The following is a 26,712-nucleotide window of genomic DNA, read 5'->3' on the forward strand; positions in this document are numbered from 1 at the left end:
AATAACCTAGACTTTGAGAAAAAGCCTATAGAGTTTGTATTGATCTGTCTGGACCACAGAAATAAAACCTACAGAAATGAAGAATAGAGGAGTTCTCTGAAAGGAAATGGACATATCCTGTCAAACATGCTGAAGCAGGAGATGATGGATTTTTGTTGGAGGAAGGATCTCCTTCTTCCTTTGGCACTGAGTTAGCTGGGACATGTACTCTCAGAGAGCCCTGCATAGTTTCTTTGTGGGTAACTGAATTGACCATCAGATGGAGGCAACAGCAACTGAGCTTGGATGGGACGCAGGGCTGCTGACTCTCAGGCTAGTGCACCTTCCCTTTATCCAGGCCAAAAGCCTGTTTTCCGACCAAATGAGATGGGGGAACAAGGCTTCCTCTATAAATGCATGATTCATACATTTCAGTGGATTTGTTTTAAGTCTTTTATGTTGAAATTCTTAAAGTATATCGCTCCCAGCCAAACTTCTAATACATCCTGGTACTTTTCTAGTTATTGCAATTATTTGTTTTTTATTGTTCATTAGCAAAGCCTTAGAGTCTCCTGAAAGAATCATGTTTCATGAGTAATCATAAGAATGTATTATGAATGTCTTAGCCCACAAAGAACAAGGTGTTGACAGGAAATCTCTGTCCCATCCCTATATAAAAGACAGTCATCAAAACTCATTTTTTTTTCATTTGCTGATATTACGTATCATTAATATCTTCACATATAAATATCCTTTGATTATCCAGGTCATTTAGAAATGAGACTTCAGAGGAAATCTTAATCATAGTGGACATTTCACTCTTCCCAGCATAGAAGGTAATATCTTTCCACTTATAAATTATATTATCTTGTAAAAGACATGAATAACTGAAAAGGTTGCAAATTAAAGAATTTAATTTATTGATAATAACATTTTAATTCTCTTTTATAGTCATGGCATATTTTTATTTGATTCTTTATTGTTTTATTTACTCACATGTATATTTATTTTAAATGTTGCTCTGTTCTAGGTTATAGTAGGACTTTAAAATCATTAATGACTGAAAACAAATTACAGAAATAGAACAGTGACAAAAAATCTACATAAATAGAATTTTTAAAGTTATTTTGTAAATGTCCATGCTTCCTTTCCTCCTCCATCTTTTTAGCAATGTATGTAAGGAAAACTGAGGGGAACATCAGCAGTTACAAGAGAGAACCATGAAGGATGTAGGCAATAATATTTATATAAACTTGATCTTTATATCATCCTTTTGAGGTCTCTCTTCCCATTTTAAATATTATTTAACCTCGAAGATGGATTTTTTTAATCATCCATTGGCAGTTTGGTTCGGAATATGTTCTCTCATGGCATTTTGCAGATCTAAGACTATTGGATATGTTATTTTCTGCCTCGATTTGTTCTAAAATTACATTTATAGCCCTCTTTGTAAAAAGTATGCCAAATGGCAAAATTACTTTTTATAATAAATATTTACCATGAATAACATTTCTTGCAAAAATGTTTTAAAAATTTCTTGCAATTAACATACTCTTATTGAAAACTATAGTATTCTGCTGATAGAGAAATAGAGCAATAATATTTAACTTCGGAATGTCTCATCTCTCTTTTCTTCCCTCAAAAGAGCAAAAAAAAAAAAAAAAAGGAATTTTGTATATCATTTAAAAGGCATATTATTAACACTTTGGAATTTTTGTTTTCATGAAACAAAAATGTTCAAAATAAAATAAAGTTGCCATGATACAATAGAAAACAGAAAACTTTTTCATCTATGAGAATTTGCCTATGAGAAATAACTAATCTACATTATATTATAGGGGTATAGACAGGAAAAATATCTGCTTCTAAGTGAATATCACACTAATCATGTCTACTTATCAAGGTCATTATAAGAATCAGGTAAAAAATATTTTTAAAGCTGTGGGGTTTTAAAAATTAAATTTATTTTAATTAGTTTCAAGTATACAGTACGTTGGTTAGACATTTATATAGTTTATAAGACGATCCCCCTAATTGCTCCTTCTCGCTTCTGGTTTTCCACCTAGCCAATATATTAATGCTAACTGCATTCCCTAAAGCTATATTTTTATAAGCAGTTAATAGAACAGACCAATGTCCTTTTTAACTCACTGGGAAAATATTTCTAATAAACATTAAATGTTTTATAGTCTACCTGAATATGTGTGTGTATGTGTTGTACATCCTGAATTAGGGACACGCATCATCCTTAAGGCATTTGAATCATAATCCGTACTCTAATTTTTAATATGATTTAATGATGTTTAATAATTTTAATACTCTAATGTTTAATATTTGGTTCCAAATAGCATGACCTTCGGCCAAGCTCTTTTACAATATGGCTAAGCCAGTGTCATGCTACGTAAGCAGAAAAGGGCTTCTTATTTCTAAGCTAAGAATTAATACTCTTGTTTTATTTGTAGACAGAATTGAAAGATGAAAGTGGTGTTTCTGATCTTTTTCCTTTTGGTCACAGCTCATTGCACACCAGTAAGTAACCTGTTAATGTCTACCTCTGCGAATCAGCCCTGGTTCATGCATTTCTAACTTTTAGTTACATTCAACCTCAGGGGGAAAAAAAAATCTCACTGGGATCAAAACCATGATCTTCATTTTAAGTGTCTTTGGAGCTGAAAGCATATCTTTCAACCTATGAATGATCCCGTTAGAAAAGCAAGAGATTTGAATCAAGCGCAGTGGGCTCAGAGCGGAGCTGTGGTTTTCATTCCCGGCTGCACTTCGGAGCTGCTTGGGAAACGTTAAGGAGTCCCGATGTCTGGGTCCCATGACCCCAAACCTGACTTAATTGGCCTGGGCTGTGACCCAGGCATTAGGATTTGTATAAGCTTCCCAGGTGATTATTCCACCTGGCAGCCAAGGTTGAGAACTACTGCAAGAGGGAGGGACACTCAGGGGGAGCAGCGATTGCTCCGAAGAAGCACTTGATCAACTTTTAAGACAATCGGTAGCCCAGTAGTGGTAGGTTAAACAGGACTACGACTAGAGTTGTTATTGTGAACAAAGAAGAGAGTGAGCAGGCTGAGAAAATTGCCCGACATAATATTCCTGGTATTAAAAAGGATTAGTGACCGACGTTAATGCATGCAAGATTTATTCACTCATTCTAAAACCACTTTTTCTTGAATATCTACAAGAGATGGACAGTCATTCTTGGTACAGGATTACACAGATGGCAAAACACAGTCCCTGCCTTCAAAGAACCCAGAGTATAAATTTCCTACTTTATTACTATGTTATCATTATTATCAGTTTCTTCAGTCTCCATATTCCGCCTCTTGATTTTCACAGGTACGAAAACATCATTCTGGAATTACATGTCGTCATTTCTTCAACTGGAAGGTAATTACTCTGTTTTAAAAAACCTAAATTGGGAATGTTTGTTGTCTCCTAGGAAGATTTGATTTAGGGAGAAAGTATTTGACATTTTCAAGAACTAATATTTTCAGGAACATAAAGTAAGACTATAAAATTTTCCTCCAAGGTAAAAACTAAAAATCTAAGGCGGAAAGCTCGGAATTCTGTAGGCAGTATCTGACGGTTGATAAAAACATTTGCAGAGAAATAGACCCTCTCTGAGCCTCTAACAGTTATCGGCATCAGCCATGAGTCAGCTCTTGGATGGGTGAACACCTTTCTCAAGAGCTAGTTTAGATACTTCTCTTTTGCAAATAAGGACATAATATATAAACAAATCATGAAATGTCTTTTACAAGTTTAACATAATCTGACTTAAATAGAAATCGATTAACTAGAACCCAGAAGTTGCCGGAAAATTTTGTGTTTGCAACTTAATCTTATGTCTTTAATTTTAGAGAGCCTATCAAAGAATGCCCCATGTAGACTATTCTTGCATCACATTGTAAACTTGTTAAATACATCCATTATAATATTCAAAATTCCTTACAAGAACTTACATGTATTAATTTCTTTAGAGGACTGAATCTCAATTGACAAATTTTTACCTTTTATTTTATTTTATTTTATTGCTAAGCAGGCTCAGAGATAAACTTATATTTATTTTCAATAATTATCATTAGCAGAGACCTTGATGTAGGGATCGTGGCCTCTTGGTGTATTGCTTGCTGCTTTGCATCTTCCTGAAGGTGGTTGGAGTTTCGTCAAAGGCTCGGTTTTCTGCTTTTGACTTCTCTTTCCTTTCTTAGTCTCAATAGAAAAGCAGAGATAAATCCTCTGGCTGTTTTTTCTCTAGAGTTAATATCTAGAAATTTTTTACACTGATACTCATCTCAGCCAACTCCTAATTCCCTTCTATACAATTGTCTGATTTGCATTACAACAAGCTTCTCACCTAATCACATGTTAAAAAACATATGTTTTAACTGACATAGTTTGCTAACAATTAAATGTCATGCAACTATTTTTTTTTCCATTACAGCAATTTCAGAGGTTATTGGAATTCTTGAAGATCTGCGTAAGTTTTCATTCTTGATTTTCTATCATTATCAAGACTTCAAAAAGGAATGAAGGTTCAGAAAAGTAAAGGGAAAGACATAGGAAATGTGAAATCATGTTTGAGAGTTTCATTTTCATCATACTGGCTACTTTTGCCTTTGTTATCTTTTAAAAATAAAACTTTAAACCATTATTTATGAATTAAGAATGTTCCACATGCTAATAAAACTGCTCATTAATAGAAGAACTAAAACCTGTGAATCTGAAATGTTACAATTTCTTGAGTACAGTTATTAACCAGTAGTGCTCTTAAACTTTCATTGCATGTTCCCTACTAAAAATATCTGAAAAGGAAATTTTTAAAGAAAAAATATTTTAAATCTATGTAACTTTGATTTTGAAAATATCTCTAGAACTGTTTTTTTTTTTTTTTTAATTTCTGGTTTTCAGAAGTCTTACTGTGATGTGGAGTTCATTATGCTTATTTTGCTTAGATTCATAGTGCTTCTTGACTCTTTTCTTACTTTTGGGGAATTATAAGCCATTATTTGATTGAAGATCTCATCTGCGCTATTCTCTTGTACCCTTCTTCATCTCCAAATCCACGGTCCACCTTTACATTGATTCTCACACGTTTTATATATTCTTTACCGTATTTTCCACTCTTCTGTTTTGCTCTGCTTGTCTGGATATTTTCTCCTGATCTATCTTCTGTTCACTAATTCTGTCTTTAGTTGTAGATACTTGATGTTAAACCAATCTATTGAATTCTTAATTTCAGCTATTATGTTTTTCAGTTCAAAAATGACCATTTGATGCCAAAAGCACCATTTTATCTTTAACTTCAGGAGTATTTAAAGCATAGTTGTTTTAAAGTCAGTGTCTTGTGACTCCACTTTTTGGATCTCCTGAGGGTCAGCTTCTATTATCTACTTTTTCCTTTTCCTTTTCGGTTGAGTCTTATTCCCCCCACTCTTACTCTTGTTGGATCCTTATTTTTAGCCCGCTTATTTTTGTTCGAGCAGTGAAGATTGTCTTTGCAAATTGTAGAGAGAACTTGGGATTCTGGATGAAGTTTTCCTCTTCCAGAGAAAATTAACTTTTGTCTCTCTTGGACATGTATGCTATGACCACAATACCCATCTTCTTTCAATTAGAGACTGAGATGATTAGAACAAGTCCCACTGGTTCACTCTTACTTCCAGGGTGAGGTCCTTGGGGTTACAACCATTAGCCTGGTTACTTACCAGGTCCCCTTCCCTCTTGCAGCTCCTAAACTTGAATTTTTATCCCCTATCCCTATGAGGTTGTCTAAAGCTCAGCTGAGCTTCTCAGTCTTTCAGCCACTACTTTTGGAATTGCCAGTCACCTTGAGAAAAGCAGTCAAATGACTCCCTGGGAGTCTTGCCCCACTGGAATCTTCAGTCCCTAAAGACCACTTTCTTAGAACTCTGCTACCTTCAAACAGATGCTTTAAATTTTGAGGAGATCCAATTCTTCTAGTTGTTCTCCCCAGGCAGATTGGCTGGAACAACAAAGTTGGAAGGAGAATACTGAATTAACTTTTTAAAGATCAAATTTGAAATTTCACTGATTAACTCTCATACACATACAAAGTAGCAGAGAAAGTAATAAGTTGGTAATAAGTTAATAAAACACTTTTTAAAATAAAGTATTGGTTGAAAAATTTTTCCTCTTTACCTATATAAACTTAAAAATAATGCAAGTAATAGCTATGTAATATTTATATAATGAGTATTTATAAATGCATTTTGGGCTTGATTTTTATTTTATCAGAGGAAACCACCTGTGAACAGAAGCACTACCATGGTCCCCATGACACCATTTCCACCAATAACAGACACTGCTCCTCGTTTGACACCTAGCCCACCAGGCCCTCTTACCACCAAAAGACGGGGAGACTCATGATTCACGAAGTTCTGCAAGAACTTCATAACCAGATGCAACTTCTTCTTCCAGGCACTGTTTAATACCACAGCCGAAGATCAAAAATATTATCTCCCTGCTTCTTGTATCACAATGTACCCTTCTCAATATCCTGAATAAAATGACAATGCTTTATTGAAAAATTTTGTATCATTTTATTATTCCCAAGTAGAATGCCATTTTCCATCATCATCCGCATTTGAAAGAGGGAGCAGGAAAATACGCAAAGTAATCTAGGAAATATGGTCTCTTTTTCTTTTGGGAAGTCATATAACTCACTAAGAATCAAAGGTTCTATAACAAAAGAAGAAAGGAAAAACAATACTGGGGAAGGGAATGCGGCCTGCACTCTCTGTCCAACTTGGGGAGGTCGTGAGTAACAGAAAGATTCTGTCCCCAGCCTATGTTCAAGTGCTTGGAGAGACTACGGGGATGTTTCTAGCAAGAGGAGAGGATGTTCTTACCCTCTTGAATAGGAGAGAAATCAGAGAAGCCATAGAGAAATGCACTTAAAAATTCTTTTTGCCTTATTCTGGAGGTAAAGTGACAAGTTTCTCCCTAATCTGTTCATGCATATGCACAAAGCAAAAAGGAACAAGACTTTATAGACATTACTCATTCTCTATCTCTATGTTTTCTATTTTTCAGGAAAGAGAATGGTAATCTTTGCAACTCTTAATTATTAAGAATGTGCACAGTCTCTTAGTCCTTTCTGTCGCTCTGTGCTGGAAAAGTCACTACGTGTCATTCACAGGGGACTTTGGCGGCATTGGGAAGTTTCCCAAAGGTCTCTCCTTAGAACTGATTGCAACAGGGCCACACCTAGAAGTCAAAGGGAATGGAGTTTGTGTAGGAGAGAACATGCATCTATTTCTTAGAATCCAGAGTCTCAGGCTTGGAAAGGACCTTAAAGGCCATTGAATTAACATCACCTGGAAGCTTGTTAGAGATGCAGACCAGATCAGGCTCCATTCTGGAACCACTGAAGCAGTCAGTATCTGCATTTAAACAAGACGCAGAGAACTCACTCTGCATGAGATGGCCCATTCCATAATCCTTTGGATAGCTTTGATCTTGGAGAAGTTACTCCCTGTATGGAGTTAAAACCTGATCCTCTGTCCAACTCTTTGGGGTCACACTGAATAATCTAATCTGACTTCTAAATGATAAACTTTAAATTAAATAAATAAAGATAACTCTCACAGCCCCAAAATTCTCCAAGCAAAAATCCCCTACTTCTCCAAATCTTTTCTTTGTGACATGGTTTGGTTTCTTCCAATATCCTAGGAATTTTCTGCAAATATTCTCTACTTTTAATATACAGTGGTTTTTAGAACTGCTGCGTATGATACCACAGATGTGATCTGGCAAATGCCAAAAATGGGATGATGGCCTCCTCCATTCCAGATTCTATATCTATTAATATGATTTAGGGCTATAACTATCTTTTTGGGTAACCACTAAGTCCTTTTCATGCACTGCTGAAAACATGTTCGATGTCTTCTGTACCTGCCTTTTTGGACTAAAGAACAGGATATCACACTTAACCTGTTATCGCTTACCTGTTTAGACTTAGCTCAGCATTTTCTTACACAGAGATATTTTTTATCTAGATTCTGTCATTCAATATATTTGCGTTCATTAGTTCAGTCATAACTTTGTGCATTCAGTTACCCATTCAACAAATAATTTTCATCTATCCCCTTGGTTCCAGGCACTAGGAAGGCAAGAAAACAGACAGCCTGGGGCTCTGTCCTCCTGGTCTTCTCACTGGTTTGAAGCAGTATTTGCTACACTTGAGAAATGCTGTGAAAAATAATAAAATGTATCTGAATGTATAGCAGATACCAGTAGGGGTCACAAATTACAGTTTCAGAGCACTGAGAACAAATAGAGTACTTAGTGAAACAAATATTTATGTGGCTAATAAAGGACACAGTTACCTTCATCCTGATAGCTGGAGCCTTGAGGGAAAATGTGACCCAGAACTTCCCAGCCCTGGCTCCACTTTAGAATCATCTGGGGATGTTTTTTAAAATACACCAAAGCCCCATCACAGACCAATTGAATTGAAATTTCAGGTTGTGGAAAGAATCAGAGCATCAGCATCTAAAAAAATGCCAGTGGTGGTTCTGACACACAGCCAGGTTTGAGACTGGCTGCTCTAATAGATTCTCAGAAGTACAACTCTGTGCCCTTTGACTGCTGCAGAGGCCAGCTCAGCCAGCAGACCCTGAGGAGGACAGCTGGGTGAGAGGCTCTCAAGCTCTGAAGGGCGGGGAGGGGTTGGGGTGAGGGTGGAGACAGCCCTTGTAGGACTCCCTGACAAGCGTGTTAAGAGTGTTCTGGAAAGTCTGCTAGAGCAAGGCGGGGTACAGGTTTCCTCCACTTCCTCTGCTCGTAATCAAAGCACTTCTCACACACATTTGTGCCGGATACAAGTCAGCTTTCTAGGAAGCTCTGTTGGATGAACTTCCCTTGCAGGATATGTACACTTTCCGGTGTATTTTTATGTGCCCACCGAACAAACATTGGAGCTTTGTATTTTCCTGGCATTTGTTGGAAGCAACACAGGATATGAGAAGCAAGAGTTGATTACTTCCTGAAGTGGAAGAATTTTTACAATTAACATTATCCAGATTTTAAATCTCTGGATAATACAATAATATCTAAGACAGACAGAGGTCAGCACAAAAAAAGATGTGACATGAAATAGATTAGGTTCATTTAATTAGAATTTGACTTCTGCCTTATATTTTTTTCTGACGATTGTAAGTTTTTAATCACTTGATTGAAAAAAATAAAACTCACACACACACAACATTTCAAACATTATCCGTTTATCGGATTTGGTTCTGTGTTTCTGAGGGGTTCTCTGGGGTTAGGAATTCACTGATAAGTGTACAGTAGGCTCTATCCTCACCTACCCCCTGCGGTGCCCTTACCCTCCAGCCTCTGTGTAATTATATGTGAGGAGGGGCAGTGTGGTTAGCTGCAAAGCCAGGGATAAGCAATTCTCTCAAAAGCAAATGCTGAAAACAGACTTTTGCTCCCTACCTGACATCATGTTTTATAAGACCTCCTGTCTAGAAAACACACAAAGCCACAGAACTCTTTACCAGGGGCACTTTGTGGGGTTAAGAGAATGTCGTGTTGCTTTCTGGTGGAATCTCCTGTTTGTCTTAGAACACTCCAGTGGCAGCAGGTAAGTCTTGAGGGCTCCGGAGGGAAATGCCTACCCTCTGATCTATTGATTTATCTGGGGCTTAGTGAACCTTCAGGTACCAGGTGGAGCCCGAGCTGTTTTTGGCAGATGTGGCAACAGAAGCTGTCGCTAGAGTAGAGTGGTTTGTTTGTATCCTGGGGGTGGGCAGCAAAACCCACTGGGGCAGGAAAAGATTTTAGAATTCTTACATTTTAAAATTTCATACTTTTAAACTGATTTTTTAGTGAGTTCTATGACGTACATATGTATATGCAGTAGAGCAGGCTTAAAACTGACTAAAAATTAAATGATAAATAATATATATGAGAAGTATACATGCTCAAAATTTTTTTTATTGATGACATGCAAGGTAAAAAATAAAACTAAAAGACAAAAACAAAAACCAGAGCCCTGGCTGTGGAGCCGGTGAGGTGAGGCCCTGTGAGGCGCCCTCAGGGCTTCCAGCTCGGCCTCCCTCCCGCTCTCTCAGCAGCTCTGCTGGGGCCCAGAAAGGTTTTTCCTTACATTTCTTTGTTGTTCCAAACTTAAAATAAGACTATAGTCAGGATAGGTTTTTCCTTTGCTGGGCCTCTCAAGGTGTGTGTAGCTTAAAAGAAGAGCTGAAATAAGAGTAAAAACAACCCCATGCCTACAAGATCTGTTTTAAAAATTAGGATCTATTGGATGAAGGGATCTTTTACTCCTTTCCTGAAATCACTCCAGCCAAGCTTTTAAAAAAAAAAAAAAACAATTTAACAGTGCAGATAATTTAAATATTTATCAGCAACTTATTTAAATGTTTATTGATTATTACAACCTATTTCGTAACATCGTGAAGATCAAATGAGATCATGTAGTCTTGCTTGTGACGAGGGCTTATAAGGTTTAGTTTCATTATTATTGATTTGTTATTACTATTTAAAATTGCTTTTGTTATCAGGACATAGCTCCCCATTTGGCCTAACTTTCTCGAGATGGTTCTCTAGATATCTGGACATTCTTTGCGACCCTGGGAAATACATTCTCTCTGACCTCTGTGGTTTCGTTTCCCCTTGTCCCTGATCAAACGTGGGTGCTTAATTCTCCTCCGATACAGAGCATCCTTACTGAGCAGGTCCCGTGTAATGTGGCTGTACTGGCCAGGCTGCTTTCCTTCAGAAATGTAACTAGCAGGTCTGACAAGCCCTCATTTTAAAACGCAGTATCTTTCCTCTTTGTGTTCCTGCCGTCTTGCACAGTGCTCAATAAATGTCTATTGAATTGAATATTAGGAGAGGCAGTAATTAAGTCAAAAGAATGACTCGCTGAAGATAGACTATCAAATATTATCATAGGGAGGGGTGGAGAGGGAATTTTGGGGGGTAAATACTCTTCAGACAATACTACAGAATATCAGCTTAATCTGTCTACAAAAAGTCCATCCAGTTGTCCTCCTTCATCAATACAGGAGGTTGAATGATGGGTGGGGAATGGCCCAGTATGGGGAGTGCTGGTCAGGGGTATGCTGGAGGAAGACCTTACACCTCATGTGAAAAACAAAGTTACAGTACTTCCTACCTCAGGGTGCTATTGTGCAGAGTGAATAAATACAGTTAAAAAACTTGGAACAGTGTTTGCAGCATGTCAGGTGTGAGATACAGTGTAAGTTATTTTTATAATTAGCTATTATTACCCAGAGAGGTGGGAGCAAACAAAGACACCTTTTTAGGTGGAAGCTGAGCTCTGTACTTGGATCCTAGCTGAGTGCTCACCTTAGCCAGGTCAGCATTTATCAGGGGCCTCAAGAGTTGGCAGCAAATGACCTGGAACCAACCTAGGTGCCAACGTGAGGCCACTCCTCTCACATCCAGGTCCCTGTGTAGAGCATCAGGCTTCCTTGCCTCCAGCCGGTATTTCCTGCCTCTCTGAACTGCCACCTTTCCTTAGCCTCCCTGTCTCTCTCCACAGCCCCGTCCCCTTCCCGTCTTCTCACTTCTCAGAGGATCCAATCTTCTGTTGCGAAAGAGCCTTATTCCCTCCTCAAGGCGCCTGCCCAGGATTTGCTGCTACCAAGGGGCTCACACTCATCCTGATTCATCTATGTTAATCCCCAAAACAGGGATCAGCAGGGAGGCCACTGGAACAAGAAATGCTTGGGGGAAAGACCGACACCTAGATCAGGAAGTCTAGACAGTACTGTGGTCTTTTTAAGCTCTTAGATTCTGTTTAGCTTGATTCTCCCTTATTCTTCCAGACATATCAGACCCAACACCCCATTTAAGTACAAATTTTTTGTAATGCTCTCGTGAGTCTATAGTAATGAAATGCAGAGCTAAAACCATATACCCATACACTTACCTTCAACAAACTAACATAATGTTCCAGCTGTACTATAAAGCAAAACTAAAGAGAGTGATTTGTTATGAAACAATAAGTATTTCAACATGTAGATGCTTGGGCATGACTGTTAGAATACGTAGTGCCTGTCAGCTCTGTGTGCTTCTAGGCGGATCACCATGGATACAACAGCCACAATCACAAATGATGGGAAGTATGGCCATCGGCAATGTGATTTTCCAAAATGTTGGACAACTCTTGGGAAAGTTCCAAATAAATCATAGTTCAGTTTTGCCTGGCTCTACCTGAGAACCACTGCTCTAGGCTGTTTCTAAAAAAGCACGCTGTAAATGATAAAATATTCACATGTGCCCATTATCCTGTCCAGTTCCAAAGGGCCAAGTAAAAAACAGGCCTGGAGATCTGGGTCACTCAGTAAGAACCAGCTGGACTCAGACAGACATTCAGACCCAGGCTCTGCCACCTACTTTGGTGTGATCTTAGGTAAATTATTAATTTTTCTAAACTTTGACTTCCTCATCTATAAAATAGGCATAAGTGCCCACCTAACGTAGTTACTGCAAGAATTAAATGAAATAATGTGCATAAAGCATTCTACACAGGGCCTAAACTAAAAAAGCTCTCAATGAATGATTTGAGAGGTGACAGAAAATGGTATAGGGAAGCAAAAAAAAACTTCTTCCTCTGCCTGTCGTAAGTTCTTCACCCGGAGTCCTGTAAAGTAGACTAGCAAAGAGGGATTAACAAGAGAAAAACAAACGGGAGTTTATTAACACATGCATCATGGCGGTACACATGGGCGTATCCAGCAACAAGTAACCAGAAGGGGTGATTAGAACTTGGGCTCATGGACCATTTTAAACTAAAACAAAAGATAAGGGGTTTGAGGCTTCTGAGCTGGGGGAGGCGAATTATGGGCCGGTGACCAAGGAAGGAATGATAACGGGGTTACTTAGTAAGGCTGAGTGTGCTGATTCAAGTCAGTGCCTTCTGTATTAGTAAGACTTGTTAGGAGTCTTCCTCTTTGCAGCAGGGAGGGGGAGACGCCTTTCACAAATGTGACTTTCCTTTACACGAGGAAAACTCATGCCCTGTTTTCAGAACTTTTTCTGCATCTGCTGGTTCTCAATGACCTTAGCTCAAAATAATTCAGATGCTGAAGAGGCATATTTTGGGGTGGCATATTCTGGTACCCTTCAATAGACAACAAATATTCACATCAGAGCTCTCCAGATGGTTCCTGCTTCCAAAACAGTGACCCACCGGGTCTCCCCAGCACCAGGAAATAAGCCCAGAAGGACGAGCCCAGCTGGGGAGCTGTCCTCCATGTTCTTGGCCCTCTGGGAACCAGGCTCACTGACTCACAGGGCTTGGTGGGTCTCCAGTGGCTCCTGGAGGAGGCTGCAGAGTCACCCACCACACTGCTCAGTCAGGATCCCCGGAGAATAAATACCATGAGGGCCTCTGTGCATGACGAATAATACATAAATGAACACACTTATGTATTCACCATCTTGCAATGGGCTGGGGTGATACAGGTCAAGAGCAGCCAGGATCTTGATGGTGTCAAGTCAACCACAGCCTGATTTCCTAGGCCCCATATGACTATTAGTTGTTTCTGCTTTAGGCATTTGTGGTTTGTTTTTTTTTGCTTTTGAAAGTTTCATGTTTTGACCTAGACATCTGTGCAAGACACTGTTCGTGTGAAATTCACCCTGACTTGCATCCAGTTTATGGAAACTCTCAGCAAATATTTTATGAATAAGCACTGTGAGTAGGGCTAAAGTGGCAGAAGCAGAAATCTACTCCTTTTATTTAACCTCTTAAAAGAGACTATGAATTCCTTGACAGCCAGGCCTTTCTTTTATTTATCTCTACAGCTATTTGGCGTCCAGCTCAGGGGATGCTGCTAACAATAAAAGCTAAAAACATGGAGGGCTACCTGTGTTCTGTGTACTATGTTAAATGTTTCATGTACACTACCTCATTCGGATTTCATAACCATGTTTGAAATAGCTTTTCATGTTATCACCATTTTATAGATGAGAAAAATGAGGCACAAAAAGGTTACATAATTCGCCCCAGATCACACAGCTAGCAAGCGTCAGTCAGAATTTCAAACCCAGCCTGCTGTCATGGCCCCCGTGCTTTCCTGCTTGCATGGCACACAGGTGGCGTTAAATAGACTGAACGACCAAGAAATCACATACACCTGTGCATGTGAGTTTGTTTACATGCATAAAGAAGTGTCACTTGTGCTTTCAGCACCTCAGCATGGCCCAGTATGCGAGTCTCCTGGTCCTTCTTCACGGAGTTCTTACATTTCAGACGGTGAGTAACACTGTTGCCTTCCCACCTCCCCTTGCGGGCCTCTGGGCTCCCCTGGAGGGACACAGAGTCACGCTCTGCTGGGTCTACCAGCATCTGGATTTTTGAAACTCTGGAGATAAGATTAGTTACATCAACCCATACCCCCTTCTTAAACCCTTTTATATCCATTGCCACTTTCAAGAAAGGATCTAACTAAATTTTTGGTGAAAGGAAGGTAGGTGACGAAAAGTAACTTAGGAGTCAGCACATTTTCAGAAATAGTGTTTAAGTTACTGACTCTACTTCCTTCCAAGGGGCAGCGGAGGAGTCTAAGTCAGATGAGGGAGAGGCTCTTCTGCTCGAGAATATCTGCACAACACATTCTACCCAGGGAAATATTTAGGTTTAAGTTTTTGTTTGAAGATGCGGAGAGAAAAGGCCATAGGCACAGAGGGAGATAGAAGAGGAGAATGATAGAGATCTGAGTATCTGACTCAGTCTTCAACATGATGTTGATCCCTTTGCTGGAAATATTTTTCCTTCCACCCCTCCCCCAGAGTGGTCCTCCTCCTCCCCCAACGCCTCGTTAATATCTAGTCATCCCCGAGAGTGCAACTCGCACAGCACCTCCCTGACCCTCCTTCCCCACCCTCGCCTAAAGCAGATCGTCCCAGGTACGCTCATCCCAGCTCCTGCAGTTGTGCGGCACTTTTCTGACACTCCCGAATAAGTCATAGTGCATTTAGTTGTTTGACGTATGTCTTCCCTGCTAGAACTTAAGTTCTCAAGGTCAGAGACTTTATCTGTCTTGCTCAACGCTATGACTCCAGTGCCTGGAGCAAGGTAGGGGCTCAATATGTGTGTGAGATATGAATTTTGAATGAACTTATCATTTTTGATGATTGTGTCCAAGAGCTTTGGGAACAAGGCCTGTCTCAAATAAAACTTCCTAAGGACAAAGGCACCATAAGGAAATATTGTGAAAGACTTTGCAATTTAATGGTGCATTTATCTCCATTAGTTAATTAGTTAATAATCCTTGACACTTGTTCCTTTTATGTTTGTATAGAAATATGATTATGTCCTCTTTTTAAAAATATTCTTTAATGGTACAGAGTAGAATAAAACACAGATCCCTTTCTTCTTTCTGATAGATGAAGAAATAAAGGGTAAGTGATGGAACTGGGTAGTTCATTTCTTATTTCATGGATTCAGTCACTACATCCTCCAAAGTGTCCAGTCTGGACCCAGCACTTCATTCTGTTCATGATGGGATACTTACTCGACAGGAAGTGCTCTGGGGACACCACGTAGGGTTCAAGGACATGGGTTATCTGACATGCTCTATGCCACTGTCTTCACCTCTTTTGGAGTCATTGTACCCCCTTTGAGATTCTATGTGGATCTTCTATCCCACATGTACATTTTACATAAAATTTCAAGCAGAGCCTAAGAGTCTAAGATTCAGGACTGCTGCTGTATGGAAAAGCCAACTACTGTCCCCTTCCGCCATGTGAAACATAAATTCTGCTCACGTCAACACCTCTCACTGCCCCAGCTGACAAATCAAGTGCACTCTTCCTGACCTCCAGCCAGAATTCTCAGTGGCCTCACAAAGCCTGCTTCTTTGCTCTCTCTTAATGTCAAAAGTAAAGTATCTTAGAGCAGCCTGGCAGGTAGAATTTCTGCATGCAATCTCCTGATTTCCCTTGTTCAGATTTGTGAGGAAGAAAAGAGAAGGAGAAACGACAGAGGCAGAGATGGAGAATGAAGCCATTGATGTTAGCTTAAGATGCTAGGACATCAATGTGACACCAGTATATTAAATATTGTGAACTTCCCCCACTTCTAGAATGCCAATAATTCAAAAAATAGCAAATTTCAATGCAACAATTGAAATATCTTTGCAATTTCTTGTTCTTCACATAAATCACCTGCTATATCTATATCTTTTTGTCATTTATATATAATAAGCACTTTGTATTTATGAAACAAAAGATAAATTATTGATAATATATTGTATACATGTCCTTGTGCCATTTTCTTTCCTGTTAAAAAATAATAACTATTTAGAATGATACCCTGTACTGTTTTAATCTATGGCTCTGAATATAAAACATTTATAGTATCAACTTATATGATTTCCTCTAGGAAAAAGAGTAATTGTGTGTTTTCTCTTTGCCTGTGGTCCTGCTTCATTTTCTCTTCTGATTTTAAATTGCTTCTAGCCACTGCTACATTCTTAGCAAAACAGCTTTGGGGATCTTGATTGCCTGTGGTTGCAATTGGGATCCGTCGGTGAAAATGAAGTCATAACCTTATAGAATTTCAGAGTTGGAAAGGAACTTGGGAATAATGTTTTTAATCTTTCCACTACCAAGGACTCCTTCTTTTGCTTTTTAGCTACAACCAACTCTCCCTCCCTTCGAGTTATGATGTTTTAAGAATCCTGTCTACCAACTGCATTTCATTTTTTCATTCTTCTTAATCAAATAACCTCTGACTGGACATGTTCAATTAGATTACTGGGACTGGCCTTAAAAGATTCATTAATTATGTTCCAAAAATATCTGTGCCAATCCACAGTCAGAGCTTCTGATTGTCAGGAGACCAAATAAACACACACACACAGAAAACATAAAGCAATGCCTCTTTCCCTCTTTCTTCTCCTTGTCACAGACCAAAAGTTTGTTGGACTTTGAATTTCAACTTAGGATCACTTAGGGCAGGGACAAGTGGACCTCTCCCTGAACACTCTCCTGGGGCTGTCACAATATTGCAGCAGATAGATGGTATTTACAGAGGCCCAAGTTATCAATGAAATGCAAATTGAGTTTAGTATGCTCTAGTTAGGATAACCTGGAAGTGCGTAACACTTACAGATATTTCCAAACACATTTTTAAATGTCTAAATATTGGTGTTTATAAGAGTCAATAATCCAGATGAATCATTTACGATCACTTTATTTCCTAAGAGGGCAGAGACAGGTGTTTTTATACCTTGCTTGGATAGTATGACTGAAATATTCCAAGCTTTGTTTTTGGAAAGGAAAAAACAGACCGAAAGAAAATTGGGGTTCTAAAGATGTTTCGTTGTTCTTTTATAGAAAGGGGTGCTTGGTTTGTCAGATGAGAGCAGTGACAGCAGAGCTGGATACAGAAAAAGCTACTATGTATTTCACATGCTGGTAAGTCGATAATGTATTGGCTTTCCTAAAAATAATAAGTTACCTTGGATCAGGGTTTCTCAACAGTGGTACTATTGATTTTGGGGCTGGATAATTCTCTGTTGTTGGCTTGTCCTGTGCATTGTAGGATGTATAGTAACGTCCCTGCGCTGTCCCCTCTAGATGCCGATAGCATCTTTGCCCTCATGTATGACAACCGACAATGTCTCCGGACATTGCCAAATGTCCCCAGCCCCCAGACCACAGACCACAACAGGTCTGTGGCCTGTAAGGAACTGAGCAGCACAGCAGGAGGTGAGCAGCAGGAGAATCAGCTAAGCTTCATCTGGATTTGCAGATGCTCCCTAGTGCTAGCATCACTGCCTCAGCTCCATCTCAGATCATCAGACACTAGATTCTCATAGGAGCACAGGTCCCTAGCGTCAAAAAGGTTGGGGACCACTGCTCTAGGGGTCAAAATTGCTCCTGGTTTAGAACCCTGGCTTTAGATAATTATGAGAGAAGTCCATATTTGAATTGTAAAAACTTAAAACTGTGATAATATTGAGAGACTGGTAGAATTTGAATGTGTCTGAGTTCTTAAAATCTCTTGTGTACTGAACCTAAATAGAAATGCTTTGGATTCAGTGAGAATACTTGAAAAATTGAGTATTGGGCTAAATTTAGAAGATATAAAGTTGAAATTAACCATTTGAGTTTTAGTACTGTCTTGAAGGAAATCCTAAGACTAAAATAGCACCCACTACGAACATAAAATTAGTTATTTAGGGCAGAATGACTAAGATAGTCGTAGGCTCGAACTCATGCTTTAACACAGCTGACAGAACTTGGGTCGAAAAAAAAAAACCCTTTGACTTACTCACATTTGCTTGTGGCATTTAAGTATTCTAACAGGAACATGTATATGGCCTATGATTGGTCAACAGAGACAAGGACATAAAAATACTAGGACATTGATTGATCCTGAGGTGTTTGTAATATGGCATATTTGTAAGAAATTCTTCATTGAAAATGTCCTACTGTCACGTCACATTGATAAAAAAAGAGGAAAAATAAAACGAAAGGACAGAAAATATCTAGTCCATCTTAACTGGTTAGTCATAGCACCAGCGTGGAAATAACACAGGTCATGGGTGGTAGTGACCAGGACACAGCAGGGCCTGAGGACACTTTAGGACCTTTCTACTGGGCTACATGATATGGACCCGTCCTCATGACTCATTTCCCTTTGCTCTAAATTTGCATCTGAGAGGACAGATGGCATGCAAAATGTAGGCAAATCAATCAGGCAAAAGCCAACTAGTTTCTTCTCTTAGCCCAACTTCAACCACACCTACTTATTGTATGTCGCCCCAGCCTAAGGCTCTGCCTTTATTTTCTGCAGGAGTCACACATGCGGTTACCTCCCCTCCTTCTACTGCAGCTCTTTCAGGTCAAACTCTGTCAATTGGCTTTGGAGCTGCCTGTGTATTCCAGCCAGGAAGTGCTTTCTCTAACTTGGTCTCCGTCCTTCTACTTACAGCCAATTCAACGATTGAAAGGGAAACCAGAGAATGCTTTTGACAGAAAGGCAGCTGACTTGCTAGCTCTGCGGACTTCCAGTGTTGTTGGAGCGCCAGATATAATGAGACTCGCTGTCAATGCAGTGGCATGCTTCCAGCTTCCACCAGTGCCTGTCATTCCTAGACAAAGTTCAACGACTCCGATGCCTCCCGCGTCAGGGAGCACAGCTCTGAGAGGCTCTGTCCTCACACTCTCCACCCAGTCCAAGATAGTGGAGAGAAATGAAGGAACCTCTGTGCCTGGGGACCGGGGGACCCACTTCGGCATGTCAGCTAGGTTTTCCCTGATACCTCAAGTTCTAACTACTCCAGGTTTCCCCACAAAGGGAGAACTTCACAGCACCAGCCTCCTCACCCGTTCCACAACTAAGGAGCCCAGAGGAGACGTGTAAATTGAAGTGCTTAGTGCCCCCTTCTCTAGGGAGGAAACTCAGACCCACATCGGCCAGGCCTGGGTCAGTCACCTCTGGTGATGTATCTTGTAAACCTATTTTTATTACCGGATTCATCTCAATCACCAACTCCTCTAGAAATGAAATTCATAAGGAAGCTTCACGAAACCAGGAAAGTGATGTTGGTATGTGCCCTATAACTCTGAGGCAATTTCTCAATCCTATCTAAAAATAAAACAGCACCACTTCTAAATCATCTCTGAAAGTTTAAGATTTTTTTAAAGCCAATATCAGGCAAAATTGGGAAGCTATAGAATTTGCCATATGTTGCCCTGTCCTGTCTTTTATTTTTGCATTTTCTCCCTATGCTAGGGATTGGAATCTCCTATTCTCAAGTTGTGTCTACCAAATCTGGAAGGATTCTGACTTGGTCATTTACACTTTTAATCCTTACAGTACTTCTCAGACTATTGAGGTAATCCTGATGTTATTCATTTGGTTTTCAACACTTGAGCTGTGGACTACAGGGTGACAGAATAGGCCAGAATGTAACAGAATAATTCTAAATTGGAAAATCTTAAAGGAAAAGGCTCAGAAAGGGATTGTTCTAGCAGGAGAAAGTGAAAATATACCAGTTTTCTTCACAGTTAAACAGATTCTCCTCCAAGTGGAGATAAGTTCATTGACACAGTATCTCCAGAGAGTAAATTGGCAGAAGTGATAGAAGATTGAGCACAGATTAGAGACTAAAGCTATAGCCAACTAGGCAGACAACTGTTATTGAAAAGATCTAGCAACTACTCAATTTGATATGGAATGACTGACAGAACCTCACTCAAAGATTTTAGTGGTGTCCTGAGTGCAGCAAATGAAACAAAGAACTTAGAGCTAACTCAAAAGGAGGAAATTAGCTGACTTAATGAAACAGATGTCACTCTACCCCTAAAATTAAAACTATTCTGCTTAGACAGGGTCGAAAGGACAAAGCATTTGACTTCACAGGAACGTTTCTATGAACTGGTTGCACAGATCTTAACACTGGAAGAACGAAGAATGATGCTGGGCATAAAAAAAAATGAGGATTTGCCTTAATTGACATACAATCTGGCAGCATTTTGTGGGCTTAGAGCAGTGGCACGCTGGCAGTTGTCTAATAACCCACTCTCTGGAGAAAATAAATTCTGATTTGTAATTTTGTCATGACATCACTGAACACGGAGGAAAGGACGTGCAGCACACACCATTACATGGCACTTCCTTCATATGGATAGATATAACGGGCATAATATCCTCAAGAGCATAGATAATAATTAGATATAGTAAAATAATAAGGAAGTTATGAGTTTAGAGCACTTATTACTTTTGTTTTTAATGTAATTTATTTAATTCTAAGTTTATATAATTCAGTTTTTAATAATGGTCATATTTAAAAACCAGCCCACAAAATCCCTAAAAAATTAACAACCAGCTCCAGCATAGCACTAAGCATGAAGGTTAAATGGGAAGACAAAAAGAAGCAGACACAGGGGAATCTTGCAGTACAAGAATGGGTATATTGTTATATTTCTAGACATAATACAGAAATACTAAGAAAAGTTATAAAATGAAAGGAGAAATAGAAATCCTGGTGATTACAATTGTAAAGTATCACATAGACTTTTCCACACTATACTTCACGTGGGAAAGCATGTGTATTAATAAAGAATCCAAGAGAGGAAAAGGAAATTCTCAAACAGATGGGGCTGTCATCACCAACACATGTGCTACAATGGAATGGAGAGACAGGAGAAAAGGCAGTAAAACTGCAGCTGGACAAATACAGAGCAACCTCAGAGATTGAATACGGCACTTCTCTGGTTTGAAATAATTCTGTGTGTTTCAGAGTCTTAGATATCACAAAAGTTCTTGCAGTAAGAAAGGAAACAGAAATGTAAGTTAACTCACTTGCTTTATAGACTTGCTGCACCCAAGGGCTATCTGAGAAGGAAAAAGATTTTCAAAATCAAAGTTAAGGAGCTAGGGAATTTTTTCACTTTTTTCTTACACTGCAATCTCTCACTCTGAAAAAATGAGTTAGCATTTGAAGTGGGGCAGGATGTGCCACCCCAAAATATGCCACTTTGGCATGAGATTATTTTGAGCTGAAGGCAATTGAGAATCAACGGCTACGGGCAGAGTTGTCTGCCTTCCTCTTATCTGCCTAAAAGCAGGGCATAAATTTCCCTTTGTGAAGACATCCCCATACTGTGCCAGGAAGAAAAGAGCACTCTTATCATCAGAGACTGAGCATTGACACTGAGATGAGTTCGCATAAACGGGCTTTACTAAAATAACCCTTATCTTCCATTAGTTCTCCCATAAATATCCTAGTCACTAACCCCAAATTTATTGTCCTTTGAACCGCAAATCCCCTTTCCTTTGTTAAGATGGTATAAAAGCCCTCAAATCTAGTTACTTCTTTACGTTTCATTTTTCTGTGAACTCCTGTGAATATGAAAAATTAACAAATTTGTATTCCTTTCTTCTTTTTAATCTGTCTTTTTTCAGTTAAATTCTCAGACCACATTAACTAAGCCTGAGACGGAGAGGAAAACTTTTCATTTTTGACACATTAGAGGTAACTCAGTGGCTTTTCAAGTTGTTTAAAGGCTATTACTGTGCTTACATGAGGTAGATGTCTATCACTAATATCCATTCTTTTTCCATGGCAGACACCACTAATTGAGCAGGATACTTTTTCCCACTGAGCAAAATGTGATCTCATGATCTCAACCCACTATACCAAGTTGTCATACAAAATGAAACCTACTAGCCAGTTCTGGCTGAGGCAAGTCATTAAGAAGACCTCAAATAAATCGAGATCTACTAAAAAATAAAAACTGAACAAAAATATCATGTGGTCATAAGAAACACACAGAAATCATCTAATCCACTACTACAGAAAGCTGTCAACTGCTTGAAATTGAACTTATGGCGACAGGGACTTCAAAACCAAAAGCTACTGCTGCACTCATTGCAAAAAATTCCATCTAATATCCTAGGGCTTGGAAAAGGTCTTAATGGTTATTTTATCTCTATTTACAGACAATTGGATAAGCAGGCGATTAACAGTAGGCTCAGTTTCTGTGCTTGTGCCCAACGAGAAACATTCATATTTCAAGCCTTTAAAAAAACTATCATCATTTAGACATAGTCAATAGATAATTGGTGAGGCTAATGCAGTAATAAATGCTAAATAGACAAGACTTCCCCATCTCTAATTCTTTAATAACAGGGATAGGGTTCAGTGTGTAGATGTCTATAATATAACGATCTTCCAAGGTCACTTTCTATTCTAATATACTGTTGACAAAGAGTACAACTTTTATTTGTGCAGACTTACTCTTCCCTCACAATTTGATTATATTTTAATTTAATTTGTTTGGGCAATTTCAGTTACACAAAATAGGAAGGATAAAAAAAAATGGAGACCAAAATCCAAAACTTTCGGAATTTTTTAACATGTAAAGAATGATACAAAGAATCAGGTTAGTTGAATGAGGACTCCATTATCATGTAATAGATAGTATTAAAACTTTTAAAGACAGTGACTAGCAATGGGTCCATTTTCATCCAAAGGATTTCAAATCAATCTGAACAAAAGAAACCTCCTTTTAAAAAAGAAAACAAGAAAAAAATATGAAATTATTTAGGGTAATAGGCACTATCACGCTAATTCAAAGCAAATGAAAGAATAAAGAAAAAATATGAAAAGCACAATCAGCAGAGAGTTCACAGCAGAGGACTTAATTATATCTTTGCCCAAATAAACGTAAATATTATGAAGCAGTTAGACCACAGATCCTTGGTTTTGCAGTGAAGACAAGGAACAAGTTGTGGTTTCCCCATGCTCTGCACCCTAAGAGTTCATCATTATAAATAGATCCTCTGTAAGTTAAATATAGGTCGAAAGGGCTTATAAAATTTTGTCAAAAATCCTGCCACATCATTTGAAAACAACTTCTCTAAAAAAACAATAATTCCTTCCCAAATATCTGTATTTAACACACACATACATACACACATGAAAACTTAAAAACTCAAAAAGGAAACTGTGAAGAAATGGACATAATACATACTTTTATTTTAAAAAAGTCAAGGAGTGCTTGAATTTATTAAATGGCATTTTAGCTAATAGGAAAATTTTTGATGCGGGAAAGGTGAGGTTAGTAAACAGAAACAAACATGAACCACACAGATCCATATTACTCCTTAACTAAGATGGGGAATTAGTTATTTCCAAATTAACAAAAAGATTAAATATCTAACCAGAGAAAAATACTCATGATCAAAACAGATTTATCATGAGTAAGCATTCGGAGATAATATAAGAAAAATTTTATTGTTTCATTACTATAAATGGCACAAAATGCCATGTTAATTAGCTACTTATAAAGGGCATTCCTGTGAATATTTTGGAAGACAAGGCAATTTGAAGGAAACTTCCTTTGCATAAGTTATGTTCAATATAAGTCACACATGAAACAAAGCAATTATAGGCGCCCGGATTTTGCAGTGAAGACAAGAACAAGCCATAGTTGCCCCCTGTCCTTTTCTTAAGGGCTCATCATTATAACCCAAGGATGGCTGGGAGAAGTCACTCCAGAACCCTCAGGAGCCTTGGCCTTCTCGAAGCGGTGCTATGATGCAACCCATTCCATGGAATGCAGGCTCTCATCATTTTTAGTTTCAGGCTTCAAAAGTAATCACATAAGATTATTATTTTGTCACTATAATTGTGTCAAATCTGTAATAACTCAAAGCAGATAACAAGATCTTTGCAACAATGGGACACAAATCCTCAGATTTTTAACTTGATTATGAACAAGTAAATAGAATGCATTTATCCATCAGTATTTAGGGAATCCCCACTATATGTCAAGCACTGGGAGTCAATGACAAGCAAGGCAACTGTCCTGCCCTCTTAGCGCTATCTTCACACTTACAGACACAAACATCTGTAGACAGTGATTAGTGTTATAACTACAACAATGTGATAGGACGGAGGATGTTGGCGTATTGGGTGGTAGGCTTGTCCCTCCAACTCGATCTCATTTTAACCCCACCTTGTCTGTGCTTTATTCTACTCTGCAGAATAAATTTCTCCAGCTCTCTGTCCCATAGCTGGTGAAGACGGTTACTTCATAGCCCTCCAGGTCACATCTTCTTGGTTTAAGAAGCTAGAAAAGAATACAAACACAAATTCCTGAAGGGAGAATTTGGCCCATGATGGGTCAGGGGTGCAACCCCCAGTCTAGTCGACTATAGCCAAGACAGAAATATTTAAAAAAGGAAAGGCAAAGTTTACTTACAAAGAGTGCAAGGGAATGGGCTTCCCAAATTATAACAAAAACACCGCACAAGTATTTAAAGGAAAAGAAATTCTGATTACCAAGATTGTGACCATTACATTAGTCTTCTCATGGTGGGAAAACAATAACTTTCCCACGATTATTAGTTTCACAAGGGTCATGATGAGTCTTTAGATATCAGCATAGCAAAAATCAGGGATAAAAGTATTTTGATTAGAGAGTCCAGGTTTACAGGAAATATTCAGGGCTTTATTATTTTGGAAATCTAAACCAGTCAGGATGACTCCAATCTTTTTGGCTTATATTGGGGTGGAAAGCTTTGTCCTGAAAGTGATATGTAAAGTGCGCGGTCATACCGGAAGCAGGACCAAGTGTCAGCTCTTGCTTCTGTAATTCACAAGCTACAAACACAGCAGCCAGGGCCCATCCCCACCTACAGGCGGCAGTTAATGGGTCGCTCTGAACCGAATAGACTTTCAAAAGAAAATGTTTACTACTGCCTGCACATACTAAGCTGACTAAGACTAATAATATAGCCATATAAGTCTACACTGCAGATTCCTAAGTCTTCATACTTGACTAGTACTTTAAATAAAGCTCTCTCATGCCTATGCATAGACAATCCTCAAAATCCTGTGAGGAAAGAATACAAGTTAAAACTTACCAAGCACTTCCTATATGTGCTGTCTAGTTAGTGAGCATTTCCCAAGTGCCAGGCACTCTTCTAACACCTTTACGCATTATTAACTATTTGTTCATTTAATTCCTATAACCTTCCTGTGAATATACGGTGCAGTTATCATCCCTATTTTACAGGTAATGAAATTGAGGCATGTAGGGGTTGAGTAATTTGCTCGAAGTCACACAGCTTGAAAGTGATGTGGCTGGAAGCCGATCTCAAGCAGTCCAGCTCTGGAGTCCATGCCGTGAACCACTGTCCTACATGGCCTCTTGAGAAGTGAGTGCTACTCCAATTTTATGGGTAAAGAAATAATCAGTACTTAGAAATTAAGTGACTTGCCCAAGGTCACTAACAGAATGATAAACTGAAATTTAAAATCAGGTCTTTTGACTTCAAGTCGGGGTTTTTTCAGTGACAGCAGCAGTAGTAGTAACAACAGTTAACAGTTATATAGGGCTTAACTCTATGCCATGCACCGTTCTAAATGCTTTATAAACAAAAACCAATTCACAGATCCATGGCATATATACTATTATTATTATTCTCATTTCACAGAGGAAATTGAGACACAGAGAGAGAGGTTAAATAACTTGCCCAAGGCCACACAGCTGGAAAATAGCAGTCAGTAAAACAGGGAAGGGAAGGACACTAACATTTACTGGTTTTATTTTTATATACTGTGATAGACAGCATGATTGCTAAAATATTCACTGCTCCACCCCCACCCCCGGCCTGTTCTTATGGGAGGGTTATATTTTACATTAGTTTGGCCAGGATTTGTTTTGGCCATTGACATGTGAATGGAAGGAATGCCATTTCTAAGCAGAATGTCGGAGAGCCACTGTGAGGTTGTCATCTCTTTCCCCTTTGCCATGAGACCTGCCTGTCCCAGACAGAAGCTGTTGCTTCATTGCTGGTCTTGGAAGGAAGATTTGGAGCAGAGCATAGCTGACGTGCTGAGGATATGAACATGAACAAGTACCTTTGGATATTGTGAGCCACCGAAATTTGGGTCACTTGTTGCCATAGCATAACTTAAACAGGCCTATATATTAAAATTTTATAAAATCTTCACAAAAATCCTATTAGGCAGGTATAATTAGCTCTAGGAAGAAACTAAAATTTATAGTTTCTGTAATTTGCTCAGTGGTGTGGACTGAATGTTTGCGTTCACCCAAATTCATGTTGATACCCTAACCCCTGATGTGATGTTATTTGGAGATGGGGCTTTTGGGAGGTGATAAGGGTGAGATGCAGTCATGAGGGTGGGGTCCCGTGGTGGAATT

The 26,712-nt window shown here is 38.9% G+C and overlaps 1 protein-coding gene across 1 annotated transcript; it reads left to right on the forward strand.

The window, feature by feature from the left end:
* Positions 1-9,500: 9,500 nt before the first annotated feature.
* On the forward strand, positions 9,501-19,672 carry LOC107516359. Its single transcript, XM_016156025.2, has 4 exons — positions 9,501-9,604; positions 14,207-14,272; positions 17,359-17,439; positions 18,962-19,672. The coding sequence occupies exons 1-4, from the start codon at positions 9,545-9,547 to the stop codon at positions 19,391-19,393; spliced, it is 639 nt and encodes a 212-aa protein (XP_016011511.2). The 5' UTR covers positions 9,501-9,544; the 3' UTR covers positions 19,394-19,672.
* The last annotated feature ends 7,040 nt before the right edge of the window (positions 19,673-26,712 follow it).

Source organism: Rousettus aegyptiacus, unplaced genomic scaffold, assembly GCF_014176215.1.
Source record: "Rousettus aegyptiacus isolate mRouAeg1 unplaced genomic scaffold, mRouAeg1.p scaffold_m13_p_10, whole genome shotgun sequence".
Classification (NCBI taxonomy): domain Eukaryota; kingdom Metazoa; phylum Chordata; class Mammalia; order Chiroptera; family Pteropodidae; genus Rousettus; species Rousettus aegyptiacus.

Bases quoted from the DNA above. Each gene is read 5' to 3' on its own strand.
- LOC107516359 (XM_016156025.2), top strand. From the start codon at position 9,545: ATGTCGTGTTGCTTTCTGGTGGAATCTCCTGTTTGTCTTAGAACACTC. The intron at 9,605-14,206 runs GTAAGTCTTGAG...TTGTGCTTTCAG, and splicing joins GAACACTCCAGTGGCAGCAG to CACCTCAGCATGGCCCAGTA. The intron at 14,273-17,358 runs GTGAGTAACACT...GTTCTTTTATAG, and splicing joins GAGTTCTTACATTTCAGACG to AAAGGGGTGCTTGGTTTGTC.